Source organism: Periplaneta americana, chromosome 8 (genome assembly GCF_040183065.1).
Source record: "Periplaneta americana isolate PAMFEO1 chromosome 8, P.americana_PAMFEO1_priV1, whole genome shotgun sequence".
Classification (NCBI taxonomy): Eukaryota; Metazoa; Arthropoda; class Insecta; order Blattodea; family Blattidae; genus Periplaneta; species Periplaneta americana.
In genome coordinates, this window is record NC_091124.1 from 30,007,377 (window position 1) to 30,032,788 (window position 25,412).

At 35.6% G+C, this 25,412-nt stretch overlaps 1 protein-coding gene across 1 annotated transcript; it reads left to right on the plus strand.

Moving 5' to 3' along the window:
• The first annotated feature begins 12,523 nt into the window (after positions 1-12,523).
• Positions 12,524-24,938, plus strand: LOC138704286 (uncharacterized). The gene is made up of 2 exons (XM_069832151.1): positions 12,524-12,679; positions 22,886-24,938. The coding sequence occupies exon 2, from the start codon at positions 23,113-23,115 to the stop codon at positions 23,941-23,943; it is 831 nt and encodes a 276-aa protein (XP_069688252.1). The 5' UTR covers positions 12,524-12,679; positions 22,886-23,112; the 3' UTR covers positions 23,944-24,938.
• The last annotated feature ends 474 nt before the right edge of the window (positions 24,939-25,412 follow it).

Here is a 25,412-nt window from a genome sequence, read left to right on the forward strand (position 1 = left end):
ACCCTGATTACCCTTCACAAGAAACCCGCTTTTTTTTTATAAATAAAAAAAAAACAGACAGAGAACACTTCTCCATCCGCTAATACCTTGTTAGATATTTCTACATATATAGGTAAAGGAACGAAGATCACTACAGGGCCCCAGAGAATAAATAATTATAGAAATAGTCTAGACATAGGAATTTAAGAAAGAAGATAGATTTCAAAAATGGGAGGATAATATTGTTAGATAAAACGCCAATGTATATCGGCATTTAAAGTAAGAGGAATTAAGTAATTTATTTTAAAATGTATGTAAAATGTATATAGGACGATTGCTGCTATCTACCGTTCTGAAAGGGAATCTAGAAAACGGAAGGAATACGCAATCAGTGGAGAAGTATTTGGAGACACTAATTGGTATTCTTGACCTAAAAGTTTGTTCTACATGCCTAGAATTGGTATCGATTATAAGGAACCTAGACTGAGAAAAGATGTATTTGAAGATAGTTCGTGAGCTTTCGATTACAAAGTATGTAGAATCTAAGTTAGTGTCTCCTATCGGAAATACACAATAACTGAGGTTGTATTTGTAGGCAACTGGTGTACTCGACCTAACCGTGTGTTCTACAAGCCTAGAAATGCTATCGATTGCAATCTATGTAGAATTTAATTTTTGGTTCCGTTAAGAGACTAAATTCTAATAGCTCCCGTCTCATTATACTATACTCCTAATACCAGGAGACAAATTCTATAGGAACTCCCAAGCACATAATTTTCAGAATTACAGAGACGTATGTCTGAGCAATAGCAAAATGAAAACGGTAATATAAGGTGAACCAGGAATGAAAACCTTGAAGCCTCAAAATATATTATTAATATATAGTGTTAATATTATATTATATAATTCCATTGCCGCTGTAATTATATTTTAGTTCCTATTTTATTTTACTTATTTATTTATATTATTATTTTTTATTTTAATATTATATCTGAACTGCGACCGAGCACGAGCGCTGCTCATTCGGTCTCAAATTTTGTTAATACTACTGTATCTTCTTTTTATATTGCTTGTATTATTTTATTTGTATTTCTCTTTGTTTGTTTTGTAATTATATTTCTTTATTCTGTATATTTGAAATAAATAAAATTGAAAATTGAAAATTGAAAATATACATTTTTTTTTGTAAGTTGTTTCTATATATTTTTCCAATTCTACGTTTATACACGTACATTATTTACATAATAAAACACGTCCTCTTCTCAGAAGTAACATTTTTTACTTAATGTGCTTTGATTGTAAGCCGAAGTGTACTTACAAATCTATATGTATGTATGTATGTATATATATATATATATATATATATATATATATATAAAATGCATGAGTTACTAGAAATGCAAATGAGATTGTTATTTTATCACATGCGGACTCTATTAAAGCTGCAGTTTGCCATTTGATTTATTCGTTAACATTTTATCTAAGGACTGATTTACTATGGTAAGATTTAAGCGAGTTGCCCTAAATTTCAATTTTAACATGTGGATGTGAACACGTGTCAATGCTATTAACTTCTAAAATAGTGGGAATAACTGCGTAAGGTCATTTATATGAATTTAATATATGTATAAAGTATTGCGTCATCATACATTATTAGGAAAAAAATGATGTCATACGGCGAATCGTATATTACGTGTATGTATGTATGTATGTATTTATTTACACTGCAAGTGGGCAAGCACCCGGTGGCAGTGGTATATACAATATTAACAATACACAGTTAAAATGATAAGCAATACACAATAAAATTTACAATACATAATAAAATTTACAACACATATACAATTTTATACACAATACAATAAGAATACACAATACAATTTAACACAATAATAATAAAACATAAAATAAAACACCTAATTTTACAACACAACCTACATGATTATGTATAGGTCCTACATAATTTTCAATAGTCTTTCACTTTACTCTCATCTCATTCCCTGTAGTGGCACTATGACGCATTTCACTGACACTTTAGCACACATTTCACTGACACTCTGTAACACATTTCGCTGACACTATAGAACACATTTCATTGACGCTATAAATTATCACTGATCGGAACTGTTCACTGCACTGTAAAACCATAACTTCACTGACTCACCTCGCTTCACTGATACAACAGTTCAAATAAGTCAAATAATTGCATTCTTATGCATACTGTACTTATAAACAGAACTACATTTAAACTAAACATTTCTAGTCTAAGGCCCTCTTACACGCTATTTTTAAATAATTTACAATTCAAACCAAGGAAGTAAACTCGTCAGGCTAGATAAATACATGCCACCTTAAAAAATTAAATGTTGAATGTACCTTAATTTTAATTTTCACTTTATATACAACTCTTTAAATTATTCTTGAATCTCCTTAAGGAAGGACAGCCCTCAAAGACCGCTGCAGGTAGGTCATTCCAATCATTTATAGTTCTATTTAAAAATGAGAATTTACCTACATCCGTTTTCTGTTTCCTACATTTGATTTTAAAATCATGATCGTTCCTACCATAGTACGTTGGCTTTTCTAACCGAGCCGTTATGTCTACCCATGCTTTCTGACCTAGATGTGCTCTATATAATGATGTTATTCTAGTTTTCCTACGTCTGTTTTCCAAAGTTTCCCATTTAAGTTCTTTTATCGTATCGTTCCCATCTTCTCTTTTACCTTTAACAAATTTAGCTGCCCTATACTGGATTCTTTCTAAGGAATTTATCTGATATATTCTATAGGGATCCCAACATGTAGTTCCGTATTCCATTAACGGTCGCACTAATGTTAGATATGCTATTTCCCTCGATTTGGGGCTAGCCTTTCTCAAGATTCTCATAATAAAGTGAAGTGCCCTCCATGCTTTGCCTGTAACATTATCAACATGCTCTCCCCAAGAAAGTTTGGAGTTTAAATACACTCCTAGGTATTTACAACATTGTTCTTGCGGAATTACAACACCACTGAATTCGTAATTAAGAGTAGTTTCCTCTCGGGTTTTACAAAATGTTATAGATTTACTTTTAGAACCATTTATTTTCATCCTATGCTTTAACGCCCAGTTGTAAATTTTATTCAAGTCTGTTTGAATAGCATCTACATCTGAATTATTTCTAATCTTTCTATAGATAATGCAGTCGTCTGCAAATAGCCTCACATTTGATGTAATATCCTGGCATAGGTCATTTACGTATATTATAAAGAGTAATGGACCCAGAACGCTGCCCTGTGGCACCCCTGAACTTATATTTCCAATTTCCGATATTTCATGACCTACTCTAACTCTCTGGGTTCTACCTTTTAAGAATTCTTGGATCCATAGCACCACTCTTTTATCTATTCCTAGCCTACTTAACTTATCTATTAATATGTCATGTGGCACCAAATCAAATGCTTTCGAAAAGTCAATCACAACTGCATCGATTCTTCCGCCTCTATCTACCTCTTCAGCTAGATCCTGAACCAGCGACGTAATTTGACTATCACATGAGAAGCCTTCCCTAAAACCATGCTGGCGGTTGTAAAACCAGTCTTTCGCATTTAGAACATGACGAATATAATCCGATATCAAATGCTCCATGACTTTACATACGACAGATGTAAGGCTAATCGGTCTGTAGTTTCCGACATCTAATTTATTTCCACCTTTATGTATGGGTACCACTATAGCTGATTTCCAGTCACATGGAATAGCTGCATTGTTTATGGAAACATGAAATATACGCATTAAGTATGGAATTATGGCCTCGGAACCTAATTTAAGAATCTCTGTAGCAATACTATCTGGTCCTCGAGACTTCCGATTTTTTAATTTCGTTATTCTCTCTCTAACCCCTTTGGAAGTTATTTTGAAAGTCGAATTTGATTCACATTCACGGTCTGTGACGCAACCACTCCTATCAGCGGGATTATTATTATTATTATTATTATTATTATTATTATTATTATTATTATTATTATTATTATTATTATTATTATTATTGAAAACCGAAATGAAATAGGAATTTAATAAGTCGGCCTTTTCTTTGTCATCAGTTATACTTTCTCCGTTCTGATTTCGTAAAAGCACTACTCCTTCATTTTTCCCTTTTCTCCTGCGTACATAATTATAAAACTGTCTCCAATTGTTACTTTCATCTTCTTTTAAAATAGTTTTTAGAAAATTTTCCTGAGCTAACCTTTTTTCACACTCAAGTTTCTTAATTAATTCAACATATTTTTCCCAATGCTCATGGCTCCGTTTACGTTTGCTAAATGCGCGCCTTGTCTTTTTCTTTAAGTAGCGAATATAATTAGTGTAATATTCTGGGTCCGGATTTTTCTTAATTATTTTAGAAGGTACACATTTTACTAATGCCTCGAAAATTATACACTTAAATTTATGCCATACGTTTTCCATATTTCCTTCAGTCCTTAGAAAGTCATCATGCTTTTGTCGTAGAAACGTTTGTAATTCATGGACATCGGTTTTGTTAAAATTCCAGACAGACACTGGACTTGACCTCGGATTTACTGTGTTTTCCCATAAGATTTCTAATAAGACGCTATTGTGATCACTTATTTTATGAAGACTTTCAGAGTTGACAAAGAGAGAGACAGGTCTTAGTAGGTAAACATCTAAGAGGGCATTGTCACGCGTCGGACCATTTACTACCTGCGTGAAATCTTTACGCCAGATCAATTCATTAACAAGGGTCTGTGCATCTGAATTTGTACCTGAAATCCCGTTCCAGTTAATTTTCGGGAGGTTTAGATCCCCAGCAATTACTACGTTTCGGTCTTCTGATACTGTATTAAGATATTCATTTAGTTTGTGCAAAGTTAAATTGTTTAATTCACTGGGTGGTCTGTAACATGCTATTACATCTAAGGTTTCCAGCCCATTTCTTATCTGAACATTCAATATTTCAACTTCCTCATGTATCCACAGAAGATTGCTACTTATTTCTATCTTAGTACAAACGAAAACTCCCCCTCCCTTTTCACTTCTATCCTTTCTGAAGACTCTATAATCCGATCTAAAAATTTCCGAGTCATTTATGTCTTCCCTAAGCCATGATTCCGTCCCAATTATTACATCTGGATTATAAACATCGACCAAGTTCCAAAACGGAATAAGTTTATTTCTAATACTTCGGCAATTAACCTGCAGTAGTCTTAGTAGGCCTGTCCTTACTTGAACATTCTGAATCCCCGTGGCACCTCGCCGTCACTGCAGGTCTACGCCGCCCGCGGATAGGTCTTCGACCGCACCCCCGCTGACCGCCGGTAGTCCCACGCCCCCGCCGTCGGCTGATGGTCCTTCGGTGCCGCTGCCAGCTGATGGATCCTCGATCCCGCCGCGCCATGTTGTAGTAACTACCCGCGCGAAGAGGGATCCCATGTCTGCAGCCCCCCTCCGATTTAGGTGGATTCCGTCTCTTCCGAAGCATCTGTCGTCTATCCAGGAATTTGGATCGACGAAACGCGCACCAAGACACTCCGCTACCCACTCGAAAGCTTTATTCACACGACCCACTTTTCTCCAGTTCACATCCCTCCGTCTGACGATTCCACTGATGACAATCCCAGCTGCCGGATATTTCTTCTTCGTTTCCATCACCAAGTCATATACATCTGCCATGATATAATCAACACCTCTTCGCAAATCGTTTGTTCCTACGTGAAGGACGATGTTTTTCGGGTCCCCTCGTTCCTGATTCTCGATCACGCTTTTCATTTCATTCACTCTAATCCCAATCTAATACGTATAGTAGACGTATTGCGAATAGAAGAATGATTCATTTTCTTTTAAGACAGACTAAATACATTGCCTCCTGGTTACTATTCACAACCGCAAGACAGGAGGCCTTCACAATAAACCAATTCTTTTCACTAATTAATATAAAAGAAACCCCCTCTTCACCAGCCACCAATAGTTTTTTAGCTATTTCTACATATACAGGTAAAGGAACGAAGATCACTAGAGGGCCCTAGAGAATAAATAATTATAGGAATAGTCTAAACATATGAATTTAAGAATGAAGATAGGTTTCAAAAATGGAAGGATAATATTGTTAGATAATACGTCAATGTATATCAGCATTTAAAGTAAGAGGAATTGAGTAATTTATTTTAAAATGTGTGTAATAGGTATATAGGACGATTGCTGCTATCTACCATTCTGACAGGGAATGTAGAAAACGGAAGAATACGCAATCAGTGAAGAGGTATTTGGAGACATTAATTGGTATTCTTGACCTAAACTTTTGTTCTACATGCCTAGAAATGGTATCGATTGCAAGGAACCTAGACTGAGAAAAGATGTATTTGAAGATAGTTCGTGAGCTTTCGATTACAAAATATGTAGAATCTAAGTTAGTGTCTCCTATCGGGAATATACGATAACTGAGCCTAGAAATGTTATCGATTGCAAAATATGTAGAATTTAACGATCTTCGCACAAAATAATGTACGATACACGAGCGGTATGTTTTCTTTCAATTCTCGGAAATTAAAAAAGCTCAACTACGTTTCGCTTTTTCAAACTTTTCGTCGAACATGAAAACTTCAACATACCGCTCTTGTAACGCATATTACTATTAAGGAACAGTGGAATGGCAGCTTATTACAAAAACTCCAAAGATTTTCTTCTTTCAGTTGAATATTTTTATTCTTTGAGCGTCCGACTGCCAGTCTCAAGATATTCGCTGTTTTTCCTAATGCTTGTTCTCGTGGAGGGAACCATATTTTGTATCACCTAGTGGAAAGACGTAGTATGCTATAAATTTCAGACTTTATCCGTATGCTATCATAGCCGGAGACACATTCCAACAGGTGAAGAGGGTATCCTAAATATTACATCCCTCTCTGGGTTTTATGCGACCATTTTCAGAATGACCTACTTGTGGGAAACCAGCTACGAAAATCTACATCACATACTCATCACAACTTTCATATAAGATTATATATGTTGGTAGTAAATATTTTTGAATGTGTAAGTACATACATCTCTTTCCTCATAATTCATGAATTTGAACTTATTTAGTTCGTTATTCGCATACTTGTTTATTTTTATTGAGATTTATTTATGGTTTTCGGTGCTATTGCATCGTTACTAAATTTACATTTTATGCATTTATATTTACATTCATAACAATATAAATGTATTTATTTACTTATATATATATATATTTTTTTATTTATTTACCTACTATTTACTTAACGTACTCATTTATTTATTTATTTATTTTTATGTATTTATTACGAACTTACGTATTTATTTATTTATTTATTTATTTATTTATTTATTTATTTATTTATTTATTTATTTATTTATTTATTTATTTATTTATTTATTTATTTATTTATTTATTTATTCATTCATTTATTCATTTATGTATTTGTCTGTGTTTTGTTAGCATGTTTTAAATTATACAGAGTGTCCTAAATTGATGTATACACATTTTGAAACACTATTTCTAGCAACGAGATAAGACAGAAATACGATTTTTGCGGTTTTGTATTCCTTAAGCCCGTACATGTTCAAAATGGCTCCCTTCCGCCACAGTACACTCCCAACAACGACGTACAACAGAGCGACATACCAACTGAATTTTTGCTAATGGAATATCATTACAGGCATATTCAATCTGAACTCTCAGTTCCTCCTATGTTTGTGGTTTTGTGGCGTACACTGTGTCCTTTAGAGCTCCCCTAGCTAGAAGTCTGGAGGGGTTAAATCCGGAGATCGAGGCGGGAACTCCTCAGCACTTCCTCTTCGTCCTATCCATCTCTGGGTCGTCCTCATTTAGTGCGTGGACAAGTCTCGGAATGTAAAGTTTCCATTTCTGAGCTCGCAAAATTCGATGAACACTGGATTTGCTGATACCAATCTCACCAGTTCATTACCTCATTGACTTCTTCGGAGATTGTGTAAAACCCTGCATGACTGCATCAACACTCTCGTTATCGGTGGAACTTCTCTTTCTTCCGCACCGCCCTTTCAACACATCTTGCACAGTTCCGTCGACTTCAAACTTGTCTCGGATTCTTGTGATAGTTAACCTTGTTGATGGTTGTGATCCAGATTCAACCCTACAACGTCGTTGAACCTCAATAACATTCTCAACTTTCCAATAACATTTCAGTATCCACTTACGTTCAACAAACTATAATCAAACACCTTTACCAGATAGCTAGCAATTTTACGTGCGAACGACGCTGGTGCTGCTACCTAGGCGGCCGGTATGGTGATACTCGTGAAACAAGCTGTAATCAACTGCAATATATATTGTTGGTGGGCTAGTTAATAGTTTTATTAATTAGTGCTGTGTTAAAATGTCAGGATGTATATGTGCTGTTTATAATTGCTACAAAATTACAGCATTACAAATTGCTCCAAATCGTACTTTCGATTTCCGAGGGGTCATAAAGCGTGAGTCAACAACATTCTTTAGTAGGCCTTTGTGTCTTTGTGTTGATAGAAAAATACAAATTGGCTTTTTTTATCTAGATTGAATGGAGTTAAAATGTATCGAAAATTTTAAGGTTTTATCAAATTAAGTTTTTTTGTTGTCCACATGCCTATACTAATTATCACAAGCATCAGATTACTATCAATTTTATCTTTGCAGTTGTCAGCAATGCGTACATAAAGCATTATTGTAAATTCATTCCTAATATCAGAATTGATTTTGTCTCACTAAACCGAAGAAAAAATATATAACAATTAATTACGGAAAGTAATATGAAGTATGCAATATTTCTCATAATATGCAGCTTTGATAATATAAGATAATAATATTACATTAAATATTAATCAACATTTCTTAAGTGTTTCATATATTATTCCACATTAGTAACTCACGTTTTAAACAATAGTCAGAATCCCACTATGTTAATATTTGTATATGTAGACGTAATTCCAACCCGCTCCGCTAGATGTCAGATCCGCGATATTTCGCACTCACGCCAATGCTGCTAGCATACGCTGTCCGGTATTATTATAGTAAGGTATTATTGCTATAATTGCACGTCATGTTTGTTTATAAACAGATGAACGTGTTTCCATGCTTTCCACTGCCTTCTGAATCATAAACCGAAAGAATCGTATTTCTATCTAATTTCTTTGCTGTGAAATAGTATTTCAAAGACTGTATATATCAATTTGGGTCACTCTCTTCAATAAGTTTCGCATTTATATAGCCTAGGCTAATATTTATATTGATTTATATAATATTTATTATTCCTGCATGCACCTATTTATCTGTTTATCTACACACTTATTCAGGAATTCATGTACTTATTAAATTAATCCTCCCAAAAATATTTTCCTAAACGATGTACTCATTCGTCTCTGAGTTGCTAAGTAACGGAGGATTTACGATGAAAGAGTAATGGAACGGGGAAAAATTCTCTCCGGCACCGGAATTTAAACCCGGGTTTTCAGCTCTACGTGCTGATGCTTTATCCACTAAGCCACACCGGATACCCATCCCGGTGTCGGACAGAATCGTCTCAGTTAAGTTCCTACTCTTGGGTTCCCTCTAGTGGCCGCCCTCTGTACTACGTCATAGATGTCTATGAACGTAGGACTTTTTTATGTTTAATATTGGTCGACCAGCAAACTTGCTATACAGACCACTGTTAAATGATGGAATATCATATGCAGAATATCATGCTGAGGTTGGCTCTAAAGGCTCCTCTAATTAATTTAAATGAATTAATTAAACATTTTTGTGAATTATGTGAACAAAAATATGATGATTTTCTGTGTTAAATTATGAAGAGTCGTCAGTATCACTAAGAAGGATGTCTTGAGGGAGTTTCCTTTTAAGTCGAGATGGCTGACAAGATCTTGCTCCAATGTTATATGTCACAGCTCCAGGAACACCAGGAAGTTTGTTGAAGAAAGATTTTGACATTGAATGGATGTACTGTTCTAGTGGAAGAATTCCCAATTCTTGATGCAGTTGTTGATTTCTTACAAACCAGGGGGCATTTGTTGCAGTACGCAGGAACTTGTTCTGGAGAACTTGTAGGCGATGCATGTGTGTCTTATTTGCAGTCCCCCACACTGGCGCTGCATAAGTTAAAAGAGGTCGTACAAGCGAGGTGTAGAGTAGCATTGAACAGTCCAATCCAATTTGTGAACGTCTATTAACCAAAGGGTATAATTTTCGAATTCTAGAAGAGGTTAGTGTAACAATGCGAGTTATATGGGCATTCCATGCAAGTTTCGTGTCTAATAATATTCCCAAATATTTGACAGCTTCTTGACTGGAGAGCCATGTAACTTGTTCATTTAGAAGAACCAAAGGAGGTGGATTATGAATAGGCCTTAAAGAGAGGATTTTAGCTTCTGTCTTGGTAATGTTGAGTAGTAATCTCCAGTCAGAGAACCTTTGGACAGCTCCTGTAAGGATGTCTGAAGAGTGCTGATTGCAGTATTTAGGTCACTATGAGAATAAAAGAGAACTGTATCGTCAGCATACATAGCTATGTGTGACGGTTGTAAACATGGAATGTCATATGTGAAGATATTGAAGAGAAGTGGTGACAGTATGGATCCTTGTGGTACTCCGGCTAAAACTGGACGAAGCGTTGATTTAATGCCATCTATACGTACTGAGAACTGACGCTCAGATAAAAAACTTTTCACGATGCGTGTGAGATAGTCAGGAAAACCAATTCTATATAATTTTAGCATTAGACCATCATGCCAAACAGTATCAAATGCTTGGGCAATATCCAGAAACACAGTGGCAGTATACTGTTTTTCTTCAAAGCCTTTTATAATGGATTCAGTGACTCTTTGCAGTTGGTGTGTTGTAGAATGTTTTGGACGAAAGCCAAACTGAAAGTCTGGTATTATCTTGTTTTGGAACGTAAATTTACAAATGCGATGATGAATAACCTTCTCAAACAATTTCGATAGCGTGCGCAGTAAGCTAATAGGTCGGTAACTTGATGGCAAGTGCTTAGGTTTGTTAGGCTTATGAAAAACAATGATTTCAGCAAGCTTACAGGCTCGAGGAAAGTACCCAATTAAAAGGGCAGCATTGAAAACTATCGTCAAGTAAGTAAGAGCTTTGTTGGTGAGCTTCTTTAGTACAATGTTGGGTATAAGATCATGGCCTGGAGATTTTTTATTTGGAAGCCTTTGAATGAAGTGAGACAATTCTTGTGGAGTAGTATAGGACATTTTCTCTGGGACAGTCGGTTCATTAATATTTTCTATAAGTTCTTTTTCTAATTCAGAGGTAGTCTGTTCATTTTTATTCTCGTTTGGGGTGAATACATGTTGATAATGAGATGCAAGCAAGTTACATTTCGACTCTGTGTCTGTGGCTATTTGAGAGTCTAACTGAAGTGTCGGGATGACTGTTGGCTCGCGTAGAATACGCTTTGTAGCGTACCAAAGAGTATTATCAGCTTCAGATAGAGATGATTAGTAAGACTGATATGACTGCAGGCGATGTTGTTCAAGATTTGTCTTGACTAATCGTATGAGATAATTCAGCTTCTTCCGCTGCCATGGTTGCCTCCCTCGTTGCCATTGTCTCCGAATACGATGTTTTTCCTTAATTGGAGTATGGAAGATGGTAAGTTGAACGTAGGACTGAAGTCCAAACATGTGCTGAGGTGCACTCGTTATGAGTGACTAGTTAGCCGGGATCCGACGGAATAAGCGCCGTCTTAAATCACGAAGTGATTTCGCATATCATATATATTATTGTAATGTACCGAAGTACATATGATATTTCCATGCAGATATTCTGCGTCATCATACGATGAAATAGTAATGGAACGGAGAAAAATTCTCTCCGGCACCGGGATTTGAACCCGGGTTTTCAGCTCTACGTGCTGATGCTTTATCCACTAAGCCACACCGGATACCCATCCCGGTGTCGGACAGAATCGTCTCAGTTTAAGTTGGAACTTAGTAGTGCAGAGGGCGGCCACTAGAGGGAACCCAAGAGTTGGAACTTAAACTGAGACGATTCTGTCCGACACCGGGATGGGTATCCGGTGTGGCTTAGTGGATAAAGTATCAGCACGTAGAGCTGAAAACCCGGGTTCAAATCCCGGTGCCACAGAGAATTTTTCTCCGTTCCATTACTCTTTCATCGTATGATGACGCAGAATATCTGCATGGAAATATCGTATGTACTTCGGTACATTACAATAATATATGCAATAATATAATAACAGAGGATTTGTTTATGTCTGTTGTTGGTATTTTGAAACACATTTCAATAAGCATTTAACTGCATATCTGTTTATAGTATACAGAGTGTGCCGTAAGTAATGTCCTTAATTTCAGGGACTTACTCTTTGAGATGTTTCGAACAAAAAAGTTCGTTTGTAAGAAAGAGGAGCGTTGAAAAAATATCACCCCTGACTGGAATGAACAGAGCTTTTATATTGGGGGATTCCCCCTCACCCACATTCAAATCGCACTCCGCATATCTGACACTCAGATCGACGCCTGTTATTGGCATTCCAGTGGTTATTTGCTCCGAACGTTCGCTTGGGACTGGTAACCTGGGATGAAGCGAGATGGGCTCCTGTTGAAGTAGGCATCGCTGGCAGGAATTATTCTGAACAGTGGAGAACGAATGCCTGCGAGAAAACATACCCAACATCGTCTTCATCCACCACAAATTAAGTAAGGAATTCAGGAGGTGATCCGAAGTGGAAATTTCTTCCCAGAACTAAAGATATGCGCTACTGACTTCTGGAGAAACATTTCAATTTATATATATATATATGACTTCGTTTACATGAGAGGAGAAATCTGCACTCACTTTCTCTCTTATATCGAATTATGCACACTTCATCCCTCTCTTATGTAATAATAATAATAATAATAATAATAATAATAATAATAATAATAATAATAATAATAATAATTTATTTAACCTGGCAGAGTTAAGGCCATACGGCCTTCTCTAACACTCAACCAGAAGTAAAACTGCATTACAAAAAACACTACAAATTTAAAAAGTACACTACAATTTTACACACAAAACTGAATAAGATAATAATAATAAAATGTAAACAACAAGTAAGTAGAAATCAGACATAATATGTAACATACAGAAAGAAAGAAAAAAGCATAATAAAATGTGAAGAGCAGGTCAAAATAAATGAGACATACAAAGTAAAAAGTATAAAAAAATAAGACAATTAATAATAATAATAATAATAATAATAATAATAATAATAATAATAATAATAATAATAATAAAAATAAGAATAGTAATAATAATAATAATAATAATAATAATAATAATAAAATAGTGCAGTACAAAGCATACAATGAATACAATATTTTTAATTACACACAGCAAGGAAAATTATGATTATATATAGCTCAATTTATCACATTATAGATATATACCATTATCGGAAAATATGAAAACAAAAATATAAAGTAAGTTAAATATCACTAGAACATAAAAAAATGTGAATACGTGGAAAGATGCAATACAACACTTGTCATAAGATAATTTTCTAACTTGGATTTGAAAGATTTCAATGTTCGGCAGCCCTTGACTTCAGGCGGCAGAGAGTTCCAGTGACGAGAGGTAGCAACAGTGAAAGATGAGGAATACAGAGATGATTTATTCGCTCGTTTTCATACTCTCTCTCGCTATCACAATATTAATACTCGATCACAACGCGATCACACGCTAGAAATTCCACTTCACACATCGTCTCTGTATTCCTCATCTTTCACTGTTGCTACCTCTCGTCACTGGAACTCTCTGCCGCCTGAAGTCAAGGGCTGCCGAACTTTGAAATCTTTCAAATCCAAGTTAGAAAATTATCTTATGACAAGTGTTGTATTGCATCTTTCCACGTATTCACATTTTTTTATGTTCTAGTGATATTTAACTTATTTTATCTTTTTGTTTTCATATTTCCCGATAATGGTATATCTATAATGTGATAACTCGAGCTATATATAATTTTCCTTACTGTGTGTACCTAAAAATATTGTATTCATTGTATGCTTTGTACTGCACTATTTTATTACTATTATTATTATTATTATTATTATTATTATTATTATTATTATTATTATCAATTATTGTCTTATTTTTTATACTTTGTCTCATTTATTTTGACCTGCTGTTCATATTTTATTATGCTCTTTCCTTTCTTTCTGTATGTCATATATAACGTCTGATTTTTACTTACTTCTTGTTTACATTATATTATTATTATCTTATTCAGTTTTGTGTGAAAAATTGTATTGTACTTTGTAAATTTGTAGTATCTTTGTAACGCAGTTTTACTCCTGGTTGAGTGTTAAAGAATGCCGTATGGCCTTAACTCTGCCAGGTTAAATAAATTATTATTATTATTATTATTATTATTATTATATTATATTATATTATATTATATTATATTATATCATATTATATTATATTATATTTTCAATTTTCCCACCAAAAAAAATGTCACATCTTGATTACACAACTTTTAACACTATATCACTTCGGAAAAGGTATTATGTGTCTTTTACGTGTTAAATTTTATTAACTTGTTAACATGTTTCGGTTTGCTATTGGTCATCTTCGGAACTGATTGTTGCTTGTGTTGGCGCCTTTTGTTTTATTTCCTGTGGGGGAGTGTTTGTGTAGTGTAATGTGGAGTCAAAGAGTGTGTGTGTTCTGAAATTGAGTTGTGTGTTGAGAATTTCATTTTGATGTGTTTTTATGTGTCTGTATATTTCGTATTGTTCTAGTGTGTTTAGTTTCTGGCTTTTTAGTTGGATGTGTAGAATTTACATGTCTGTGTTGATGTCTCTGTAGGTGTGGTTAGCATTTGTGATGTGTTCTGCATATCTGCATACGTTACAAAGAACACATCACAGCCATAACAAAATTACAAAACACTTCCACATATGCAGAACACTTCACAAATGCTAACCACAGCTACAGAGACATCAACACAGACATGGAAATTCTACACATCCAACCAAAAAGCCAGAAACTAAACACACTAGAACAATACGAAATATACAGACACATAAAAACACATCCAAATGAAATTCTCAACACACAACTCAATTTCAGAACACACACACACTTTGACTCCACATTACACTACACAAACACACCCCCACAGGAAACAAAACAAAAGGCGCCAAGACCAGCAACAACCAGTTCTGAAGATGGGCAGTAGCAGGCCGTAACATGTAAAGAAGGTAATAAAATTTAACACGTGAAAGACACATAATACTTTTTCCGAAAAAAATCATGTGTAAAATTTCATTTAATTATTCGAATGGTAGGTGACCTAATACATACATAGTGTTTGGGAAATTGCAGGTCTTTGACTGCAAACTCAGTATTCTCCAATCTTTCCTATTTTCTGCCGTTCTCTTAGTCTCCGCATATGATCCATATATCTCAATGTCGTCTATCATATGATATCTTCTTCCTCCTCGAACACTTCTCCTGATCACCATTCCTTCAAGTGCATCTTTCAGTAGGCAGTTTTTTTCCCAATCATTGACCCAACCAATTCATTTTTCTCTTCCTTATCATTTTCACCATAATTCATTCTTTACCCAATCTTTCCAGCATAACTTAATTTCTTATTCTGTCTGTCCACTTCACACGCTCCATTCGTCGTAATGTCCATGTTTCTGGCCCATACAATGCCACACTCCACATAAAGCACTTCACTAGTCTCTTCCATAGTTCTTTTTCCAGAGGTCAGCAGGAGATCCTACTTTTTCTATTAAAATCTTCCTTTGCCATTGCTATCCTACTTTTGATTTACTGGCAACAGCTCATGTTACTGCTTACAGTATAGTACAACCAAAGTATTTTAAACTGTCTACATGCTCTTCTGCCTCATTTAGAATTCGCACGTTTACCTTCATTATTTTCCTTCCAATAACCATGGTCTTCGTCTTGCTGGCATTTATCTTTATGCCATACTGCTCACAGCTGTCATTTAGCTCCAGTAGCATATCCCTTAATATCGTCTCCTGTTCTGCTAACAACGCCATATCATCAGCAAATCTGATACACTTTATTCTTCTTCCTCCTACTATTTGAAAACAGTCCTTCACTAAATCTTCCAAATAAATGTTGAACAGGGTAGGTGATAAAGGCAACCTTGTCATACTCCTCTCCCTATTTCGCTTCCTTCTGACATTTCTTCTCCGATCTGACTTTGACTCGTTGTTTCGTATAAAGATTAGTGAACACATAGAATATACGAACAATTTTTCGGTATTCGGAATACTAAAATTGTGTTTCTTGTCGAATATCAAAACCATATTTTGCAACATTACAATAATTTCTTAATATTTACTTACTTACTGGCTTTTAAGGAACCCGAGGTTCATTGCCGCCCTCACATAAGCCCGCCATTGGTCCCTATCCTGAGCAAGATTAATCCAGTCTCTACCATCACATCCCACCTCCCTCAAATCCATTTTAATGTTATCTACCCACCTACGTCTCGGCCTCCCTAAAGGTCTTTTTCCCTCCGGCCCCCCAACTAACACTCTATATGCATTTCTGGATTCGCCCATACGTGCTACATGTCCTGCCCATCTCAAACGTCTGGATTTTTTGTTCATAATTATGTCAGGTGAAGAATATAATGCGTGCAGCTCTGCGTTGTGTAACTTTCTCCATTCTCCTGTAACTTCATCCCTCTTAGCCCCAAATATTTTCCTAAGAACCATATTCTCAAACACCCTTCATCTCTGTTCCTCTCTCAAAGTGAGAATCCAAGTTTCACAACCATGCAGAACAACCGGTAATATAACTGTGGTCGTGCCGGAGAATCGGTCCCATTCCGAGGCTTACTGTTAGGTTTCGTAACAAGCTGTTTTTTACGGTGATGGGTTGTTAGCCCTTCGCCCAACCCCCAAGCTGGAGGACCTTTCTTAATATTTATTATAGTGAAATTGCTATGGGATTATTAATACAAAATTTTATGAATTTAATGTAAATACAGTACAATAAATAGAATTGAAGGGTTCAGAACCATAGCGGGCCAAGCGCCATTTACTAAAACCGTAGAAAACATGGTTAAAATGAAGTTAATGTCATAATTCAATGGAAACATATAGCAAGTAATATAAAGTATACACATTAAAACTATGGTATTCACTTAACTTTAACCATTGCTTTCTCCGTTTTTAATAAATGGCGCTTGGCCCACAATGGATCTGAACCCTTCAATTAACATTTACTCTCCGAACTATTATCTTAAAAATAAACTGGCAGTTATTGTAACGTTCCCCAACACTCTAAACTGAAATGTTGCCTTTATCTGTCAGGAAACCTACATCATTCGAAAATCTTCTCTTCCGATTCAATGAAGTTGCATTAGATCTGCAGGCCATGGCTGCCTTGATTCCAGCCAACTGTGAATTCTAAATTCTCCAATATCCAACGTTGACAGGGACATTTTTATCTCCCAAACTTGAGATCCCTCGCAGTGCCTAGTCTTCTTAATGTTCTACATTTCTCTCGTAACTGTGAATGGACAAAAGACTAATATCAGTGGCGGCTCGTGAACTTGTGGATTGGGAGAGCTGCAGTAGATTTTGGTACATACAAATTTCACTTCTTGATACCATTACTAATAAGTATAGAACAAAAATAAATGCACTACATATCGAAAAACCAATACTTTCTCACTTAGTTGGGAGATGTCTGTGGCATCATTTTCTAATCACTAAAAAAAAACTAATACCATCGATTTCAGTCTGAATTTCAGATCGGCAGACACTCATCATGCAATCTACCAGTTCATTCTGAATTGTCTTAGAATAACCTTAAACAGTGGCATGTTCCAAATGATTTTTGAGAGGCTCGTTTAGATTACTCACGGACTGTAGCAACCCACGAAATACAGTACACCAGAGTCCTTCGAATCGTTTTTTCATCATGTCCCCTAAGGGGAAGTTCATATTGGCCGCAAAATTTGATACAATCAATATTTTTTAAAATAATTTTACGAATTTTTCTCACTTCTTGATTATGTTTGAGAATGTTTGTTCTATTCGTTTCACTTAATTGCGCAGCAATAATAGTTTTGCCTAACATAGCAAATGAAACAACATTTTTCAGGTGAGATTGCGAAGATTCGTGCTTTTTAATATCTAGAGGAAAATGTCCTAAATCTGTCACACCACTCCTAGTCTACGCAGTATCACCACCGAAGAGGAGGCAACCAGAAATGCTCAGCGTAAATGTCATTATTATACTTCCTTACATATATGCACTATTTCGGCTGGAAGAAGCTCGAGTAAGATTTAAGTTGGGTAACGAACGACCCTTTAATTTCACTTCATTACATTAATTTTCTCCGCAAGGGAAAGTTGAGAAAAATAAAATTAATATTCTGTAATTCACACACACTCATGCTTGCACACTTGCACTGGTTAAGTTACGGTACTAAGACGTCACACCAAAGCAACACTCAGATAATAATATGCTGATGGTCAACAATTTTCTAAAACTGGAAAAGAAGTCTCTTTCGTATTTTATGTGCTATATCAAAAGGATTATACTCATGCAATCATTTTGAGTTAAAGCAAATATTAGGTTCTGCTGGAAGCTGGTTAGATGCGTAATAATAAGATAAAAGTTATATTAACTCGATAAGATTACACAACAATAAGTATGTGAAGAGAAAATAAAAATTTTGTCATTAAGTTTCAAGGGAATAGAGAATCCATTTGACGTAGCATTACAATAGCGGTGTGGGAGGGGAGGAAAGATCTTCCCTTGTCGCCTGGCTCTGCAAGCCACTGCAGTGAAATATGGGTTTTAAACAGCGGCAGTTTCCCTCTGCTTCCCTTCACCCCTCTACCCCCTTCCAAGCAAGACACACTCTTCATGATCTGTCCCACCCTGCAGATCCCAGGACGACTTTGAATGCAGTGTCAATTCCAGTACAGTCGACACGCAAAAAGATAATGCATAAGATAATAGTACATATTCCCGGCCAGATGAAATATAAAGCAATTTACCAATAAAAGCTGTAACAATTCTTCTTCAAATTAAAATAAATATTATTTTTATTTTCCTGTCAAAGCAGGGAGTGCTGCAGCTCTGCAGCTCTTATGGACGAGCCGCCCCTGACTAATAATACTCAAGTTCACCACAATAAAAGTCAGCCCACTCAATAAGTAACAAGTTTTCTTATTATGCGAAAGGAAATCTCGCATCGAGTTCTTCTTTTGTTATACGGTAATTTAGTACGTGAAATAATAACAAAGCGGCATCCGCAGAGAACATGTACAGCAGTATTGTTTCCCGACTTATTTTCTTCTTCAGTTAATTAGGAGCTGTATTCTAAAAATTACAATCTTGAAATTTCATCATTTAATTCCAGTGAGAGATTATATTTTGAAATTATTAATAAAGAAACTTCATCCAGCGTTATTCAGTGCCATTCATTTCTGGTATTATTGAAAGAAAACTTCGCATCGAGTTCTTCTTTTGTTATAATATAGTACTGCAAAAGCAACTAGATGGCAGCTGTAGAGAACATTTATAGCATTACTGTTTCCAGACTTTTCTTCTTTTTTCCAAGAGTTCTTATGCTTTTCCTGAAACTTAAGAGCCTAACAATACGTATTTAATCATTCAATTGAAGACATTAATTTATTTCCACTGTTGTTATTCAGTACGATTAATTTCTTCGCGGCATCTACCTTTGATGTAAATGAAATTTTATTTATTTATTTATTTGTTAATTAATTAATTAATTTATTTATTTATTTATTCAATCACTCACTCACTCACTCATTCAATCATTCACTCATTAATTAATTAATTAATTAATTAGTTCGTTCGTTCGTTCGTTGGTCTATCTATCTATCTATCTATCTATCTATCTATCTATCTATCTATCTATCTATCTATCTATCTATCTATCTATCTATCTATCTATCTATCTATCTATCTATCTATCTATCTATCTATCTATCTATCTATCTATCTATCTATCTATCTATCTATCTATCTATCTATCTATCTATCTATCTATCTATCTATCTATCTATCTATCTATCTATCTATCTATCTATCTATCTATCTATCTATCTATCTATCTATCTATCTATCTATCTATCTATCTATCTATCTATCTATCTATCTATCTATCTATCTATCTATCTATCTATCTATCTATCTATCTATCTATCTATCTATCTATCTATCTATCTATCTATCTATCTATCTATCTATCTATCTATCTATCTATCTATCTATCTATCTATCTATCTATCTATCTATCTATCTATCTATCTATCTATCTATCTATCTATCTATCTATCTATCTATCTATCTATCTATCTATCTATCTATCTATCTATCTATCTATCTATCTATCTATCTATCTATCTATCTATCTATCTATCTATCTATCTATCTATCTATCTATCTATCTATCTATCTATCTATCTATCTATCTATCTATCTATCTATCTATCTATCTATCTATCTATCTATCTATTTATTTATTTTTTCACATCTCGATGTAGGCGTAAGCAAAAACATATCCAATGTAATTGTAAACGGAAATGTATATACAGTTGAAAATAAGGATAAACTTAATTTTCTTTTCGTAAGGCTGGACTGAGCAAAGGAATTAAAACATAAAAGAAACTGAAATCAAATAACAGTTCCGGTACTACAATATGATGAAACAAGATGAGTCAAAGGTAACTCCATGCAAGTTATTTTATTGCTTTGGAAATCGCAAAATCATTGAAGTGCTATAATGAAGGACAGTTCATTAAAACATGTCTGAATAAAGTTGCTAACATTATTTGTCCCGGATAATCTGATGTTTTAACAGTATAAAATTATCCACATACAATTAAATCCAATTTCATAACAGAATGTCAAATAATAATCCAATAATAAATATAAACGTAATCGAACAATACAAAGGGGTATAAGGGATATTGAAACACCAGCTGAACGAGAAATAAAATCAAAGATGAATAAACAGTGGTCTAATCTCTCTCTTTAGATGGAAACACAGATATTGATAGAGAAGAATTGAGACAGGGAGATCAAAAACCCACTAACCCTAATTTTTGACAAAATTGAGTTATGGACTGGATGGTGCTTTTTAGTTCGTCCCGCATGCGTGGAAGGTAAGAATACACTAATATCGACATTCATCTGCATTCTGGGGGCTGTTTTAAAACTCGTGGAAGTCAGAACTCCACTTACTCCATGGAATAAGAGAGTTTTTGCATTCCAAGCTTAATTTCCCGGTAGGTGGCAACGCTATCGCTCAACCAGCTGAGTAAAGTGATATGATACGGTATTCAGAATGTCACAAAAATATATGAAATGCATGTAAGTATTAAAGGCACAATATCGAGTCGATTAACTTCCAGAAACCCAATACAGATGCATCATTCCCCAGCCAACTAATAGTACATTATGCAACGAGCCTATAATGATAGTAATTAAGAAGCGAGTTTGGATGTTTATGAAACTTCATACGAGCTACGAGCTTCTTAATTACCATTATAGGCGAGTTTCATACGACTTTTTATGCTCGACCATATTTCTAACTTGAAATTATTCAGATGTATACATTTTATTTGTATCTGACAAGATCGGAAGTGACCTTGTTCTAGGTCGTGAATTGTGAGATGTGCGCAGATGCGAGAGTATTGATTTTTTCCGAGGAACAATAATGTCATTGACCTTGATGTAATCCCGTTAAACTTGATATAACCTTGATTATTGAATTCGACATTGAAAAACGAGATGACAAATTGAATTTATTTGAATATTATTTACAATTAACGCTAATTATTATAGTAACAGAACATAACCTTCTGCGACAGTATTGGATTTCCAGCCCCCGTGACTTTTCACTAATTCTCTTTCGATTGCATATCCGAGAATAATCGATACTTGCGGTTTTATAACGGTACAAAGCTGACTTGCCATTGGCTGAACACCTGTAAGCTGAGTTGTCATTGACTGAACACCTGTACTTTAATGAGTAGGTGTACTTTAATGACATGCATTAAAGGACTGCTACCAGGTGTATAATTACTACATTTGGGCATGGTCGAGCATAAAGTACAATTCAGCATTGCCTTTGAAAGAAGAGAGCAAAAGGACTTGCAAAATTTAATGCAGTTTATTTCTGAGGAAAGTAGGATGAATTACCAAACTCTATTTGCGGACAGTAATAATCTAGAATCTAGATGCACAGGAAGAACATGAGAGTGAGAGAAAAAAACAGAATCTGTAACATGAATAAGACTGTGTTAACATTTTAATATTGTTTGTGGTTTTATTTGTGTATTTTGATGTGGTTTATGGTAATTTGTGTTTTTCTGTCTGATATACTTGAAATTTTAAAAAATGTAGCAATGTTAAACTTAATAATAAACTTCCATTTTCTCGTATATTCCAATGTTTCATAAGGAAATTATGATATATACTTATCTTTTATTTTCACATGGCTCATATTTATTCACTTTTCTTAATTCATACACTGTGGAAGTCAGAAAACAACTAACTCCAGCAGTGTTTATTTCAAATTGTAGCGTAAGATGATTTAAAAATTTAGGTTTTGAAGTATTTAATTGATAAAGAATATAATTTTACACAATATTCATATATAAATGTATAATATTTGAAGTTAATAAGGGAAATAATAATTTTTTTCTCTCTCCTGTAAAATTTGGTTTATTGGAGTTGGAGAGTTTTTGATTTCCCTGTCTCATTGGTAATGTTCACTCGCGGAGTTACGAAGGATCTCTCTGTATAAGAATACAGTGTGTCTATAAAGTCCCAGTACATTTTAAAGAACTCGCTTACATATCATATTTCTGTTATAGGCATTGGAAAGATACACACCGTGTACACCAGTGAAGAGCGGATAGAGATTGTTGCTGCTCGTTTAAGAGGCCAGTCTTACGAAGAAGTTCGAAACCGTTTCGAAAGAAAGTTCAGGAAATCGGCTCCAACACGAGGTAACATCCAGATTCTGGTGAATAAGTTCATGCGAACCGGATCTGTCAGGGATGAGCCACGTACAGGACGACCATAAATATCCGTCGAAAGCATGGAGGCTATCCAGAACGCGATTGAGCGTAGTCCACAGGCGCCCACTCGCCGTGTGAGTCGAGAGCTGGGGATACCACGATCATCAGTCTGGAAGGTGCTTCGTTTTACTCTGAAAAAACGAGCATATCATCTCCAAGTGGTGCAGAAACTGGAAGCCGAAGATTATGCAGCACGACGAGCAATGTGTTGTGACCTCTGTGAAGCTGCAGACCGGGGAAACTTAATGGGTCACATCTTATTCACCGACGAAGCCACGTTTCATGTTTGTGGACGTGTTCATCGACACAATTGTCGCATCTTGGCGGACGAGATGCCACATGATACCATGGAATGGGAAAGGCATTCACCGAAAGTGAATGTTTGGCTTGGCTTGACTAAACGAAAAGTTTACGGTCCATACATGTTCGCCGAGCAAACAATCACGGGAGACATGTATCTTGATATGTTGCAACTTTTCTTACACCCACAGTTACTGCAAGATGGTGTCATTGATACAGTGGTGTTGCAGCAAGATGGAGCACCACCACACTTTGCTCTGACAGTACGTGCGTATCTCAATAACATGTTTCCCAACAGGTGGATTGGAAGAGCATCTCCTCGTATGTGGGCACCGCGTTCACCAGACCTCACACCTCTGGACTTTTTCGCTTGGGGGTTCATCAAGCAACGGGTGTACCGAACCAAGGTTCCTAATCTGCAAGTGCTGAAAGAACGAATACGCCAGGCCAGTGCAATGATTACAGAGGATATGTTGGTGAATGTTTTCCAGGCAACGGTGCTTCGTTGGGAAACGTGTTTTGAGATTGATGGAGGTCACGTGGAACACTGACTTTGTAGTAGATACTACATATAAAATTTCGTTGTAATTGGACTACGTTATCCCCAAAATGTACTGGGACTTTATGAGCACACTGTACTTGCTCGAAGTCATTGTATTTAAAGGAAATACGACAGGATAGAAGTTATTCAAGCATGAAGAAAATATATACAGTACAAGAAATGAATGTGAACATAAAGCAACTTATATCTGTAGTAACATATGGGACTCGAACTACGACTTTAAAAGGTCTACTAGGTGGAGTAACGTGTTATTAAGAGAGCTGGAAATAAGTGAGGACATAAAACTTGTCATTGTATAACTCACCAACTGGCTTAGATTTAATCCTTTTTTATTTTATTGGGTTATTTTACGACGCTGTATCAACATGTAGGTTATTATGCGTCTGAATGAAATGAAGGTGATAATGCCGGTGAAATGAGTCCGGAGTCCAGCACCGATAGTTACCCAGCATTTGCTCGTATTGAGTTGAGGGAAAACCCCGGAAAAAACCTCAACCAGGTAACTTGCCCCGACCAGGATTCGAAACCGGGCCACCTGGCTTAGATTTACTTAAAATGCTCTCCTGTCACAGGTCACCTGCCGCTACCCTCCATAGCTGCTATGTTTGGCTCTATATTCAATATGTTTCGGAACACTTGTTTTCTGAACGAAAACTTGTAATAACCTAACATAGATCGTCACTAACAGACGAAAGTTTACGAGTTGTATTAAAGTGGCAATTTGTGACGTATTTTCCTAGGTTGTTGTAGCACAGTAGAAATAAAGGCGAAACAACATATAATCTGTATATCTATAAATCAATATTGTGTAGTCTACGTCACATGCTTATGTTGAGAGTCCGCCACTGGAATCCGAACGGAGTGCTCTATACTCCTCGATTGATAGCCTATTACATCTTATGTATTGCTGGTTGCGTCCAGTGATGTCATAGTGAGTACAAATTTGCCGACGACTGGTATATAGACCCTTCGCTTAATTACTTACTTACTTACTTACTTACTTACTTACTTACTTACTTACTTACTTACTTACTTACTGGCTTTTAAGGAACCCGGCAGTTCATTGCCGCCCTTATATAAGCCCCCATTGGTCCCTATCCTGTGCAAGATTAATCCAGTCTCTATCAACATATCCCACCTCCCTCAAATTCATTTTAATATTATCTTCCCATCTACGTCTCGGCCTCCCCAAAGGTATTTTCCCCTCCGGCCTCCCAACTAACACTCTATATGCATTTCTGGATTCGCTCATACGTGCTACATGCCATGCCCATCTCAAACGTCTGGATTTAATGTTCCTAATTATGTCAGGTGAAGAATACAATGCGTGCAGTTCTGCGTTGTGTAACTTTCTCCATTCTCCTGTAAGTTCATCCTTCTTAGCCCCAAATATTTTCCTAAGCACCTTATTCTCAAACACCATTAACCTATGTTCCTCTCTCAAAGTGAGAGTCCAAG

Coding starts and splice junctions, on each gene's coding strand:
- LOC138704286 (XM_069832151.1), top strand. CDS start 23,113: ATGGAGGCTATCCAGAACGCGATTGAGCGTAGTCCACAGGCGCCCACT.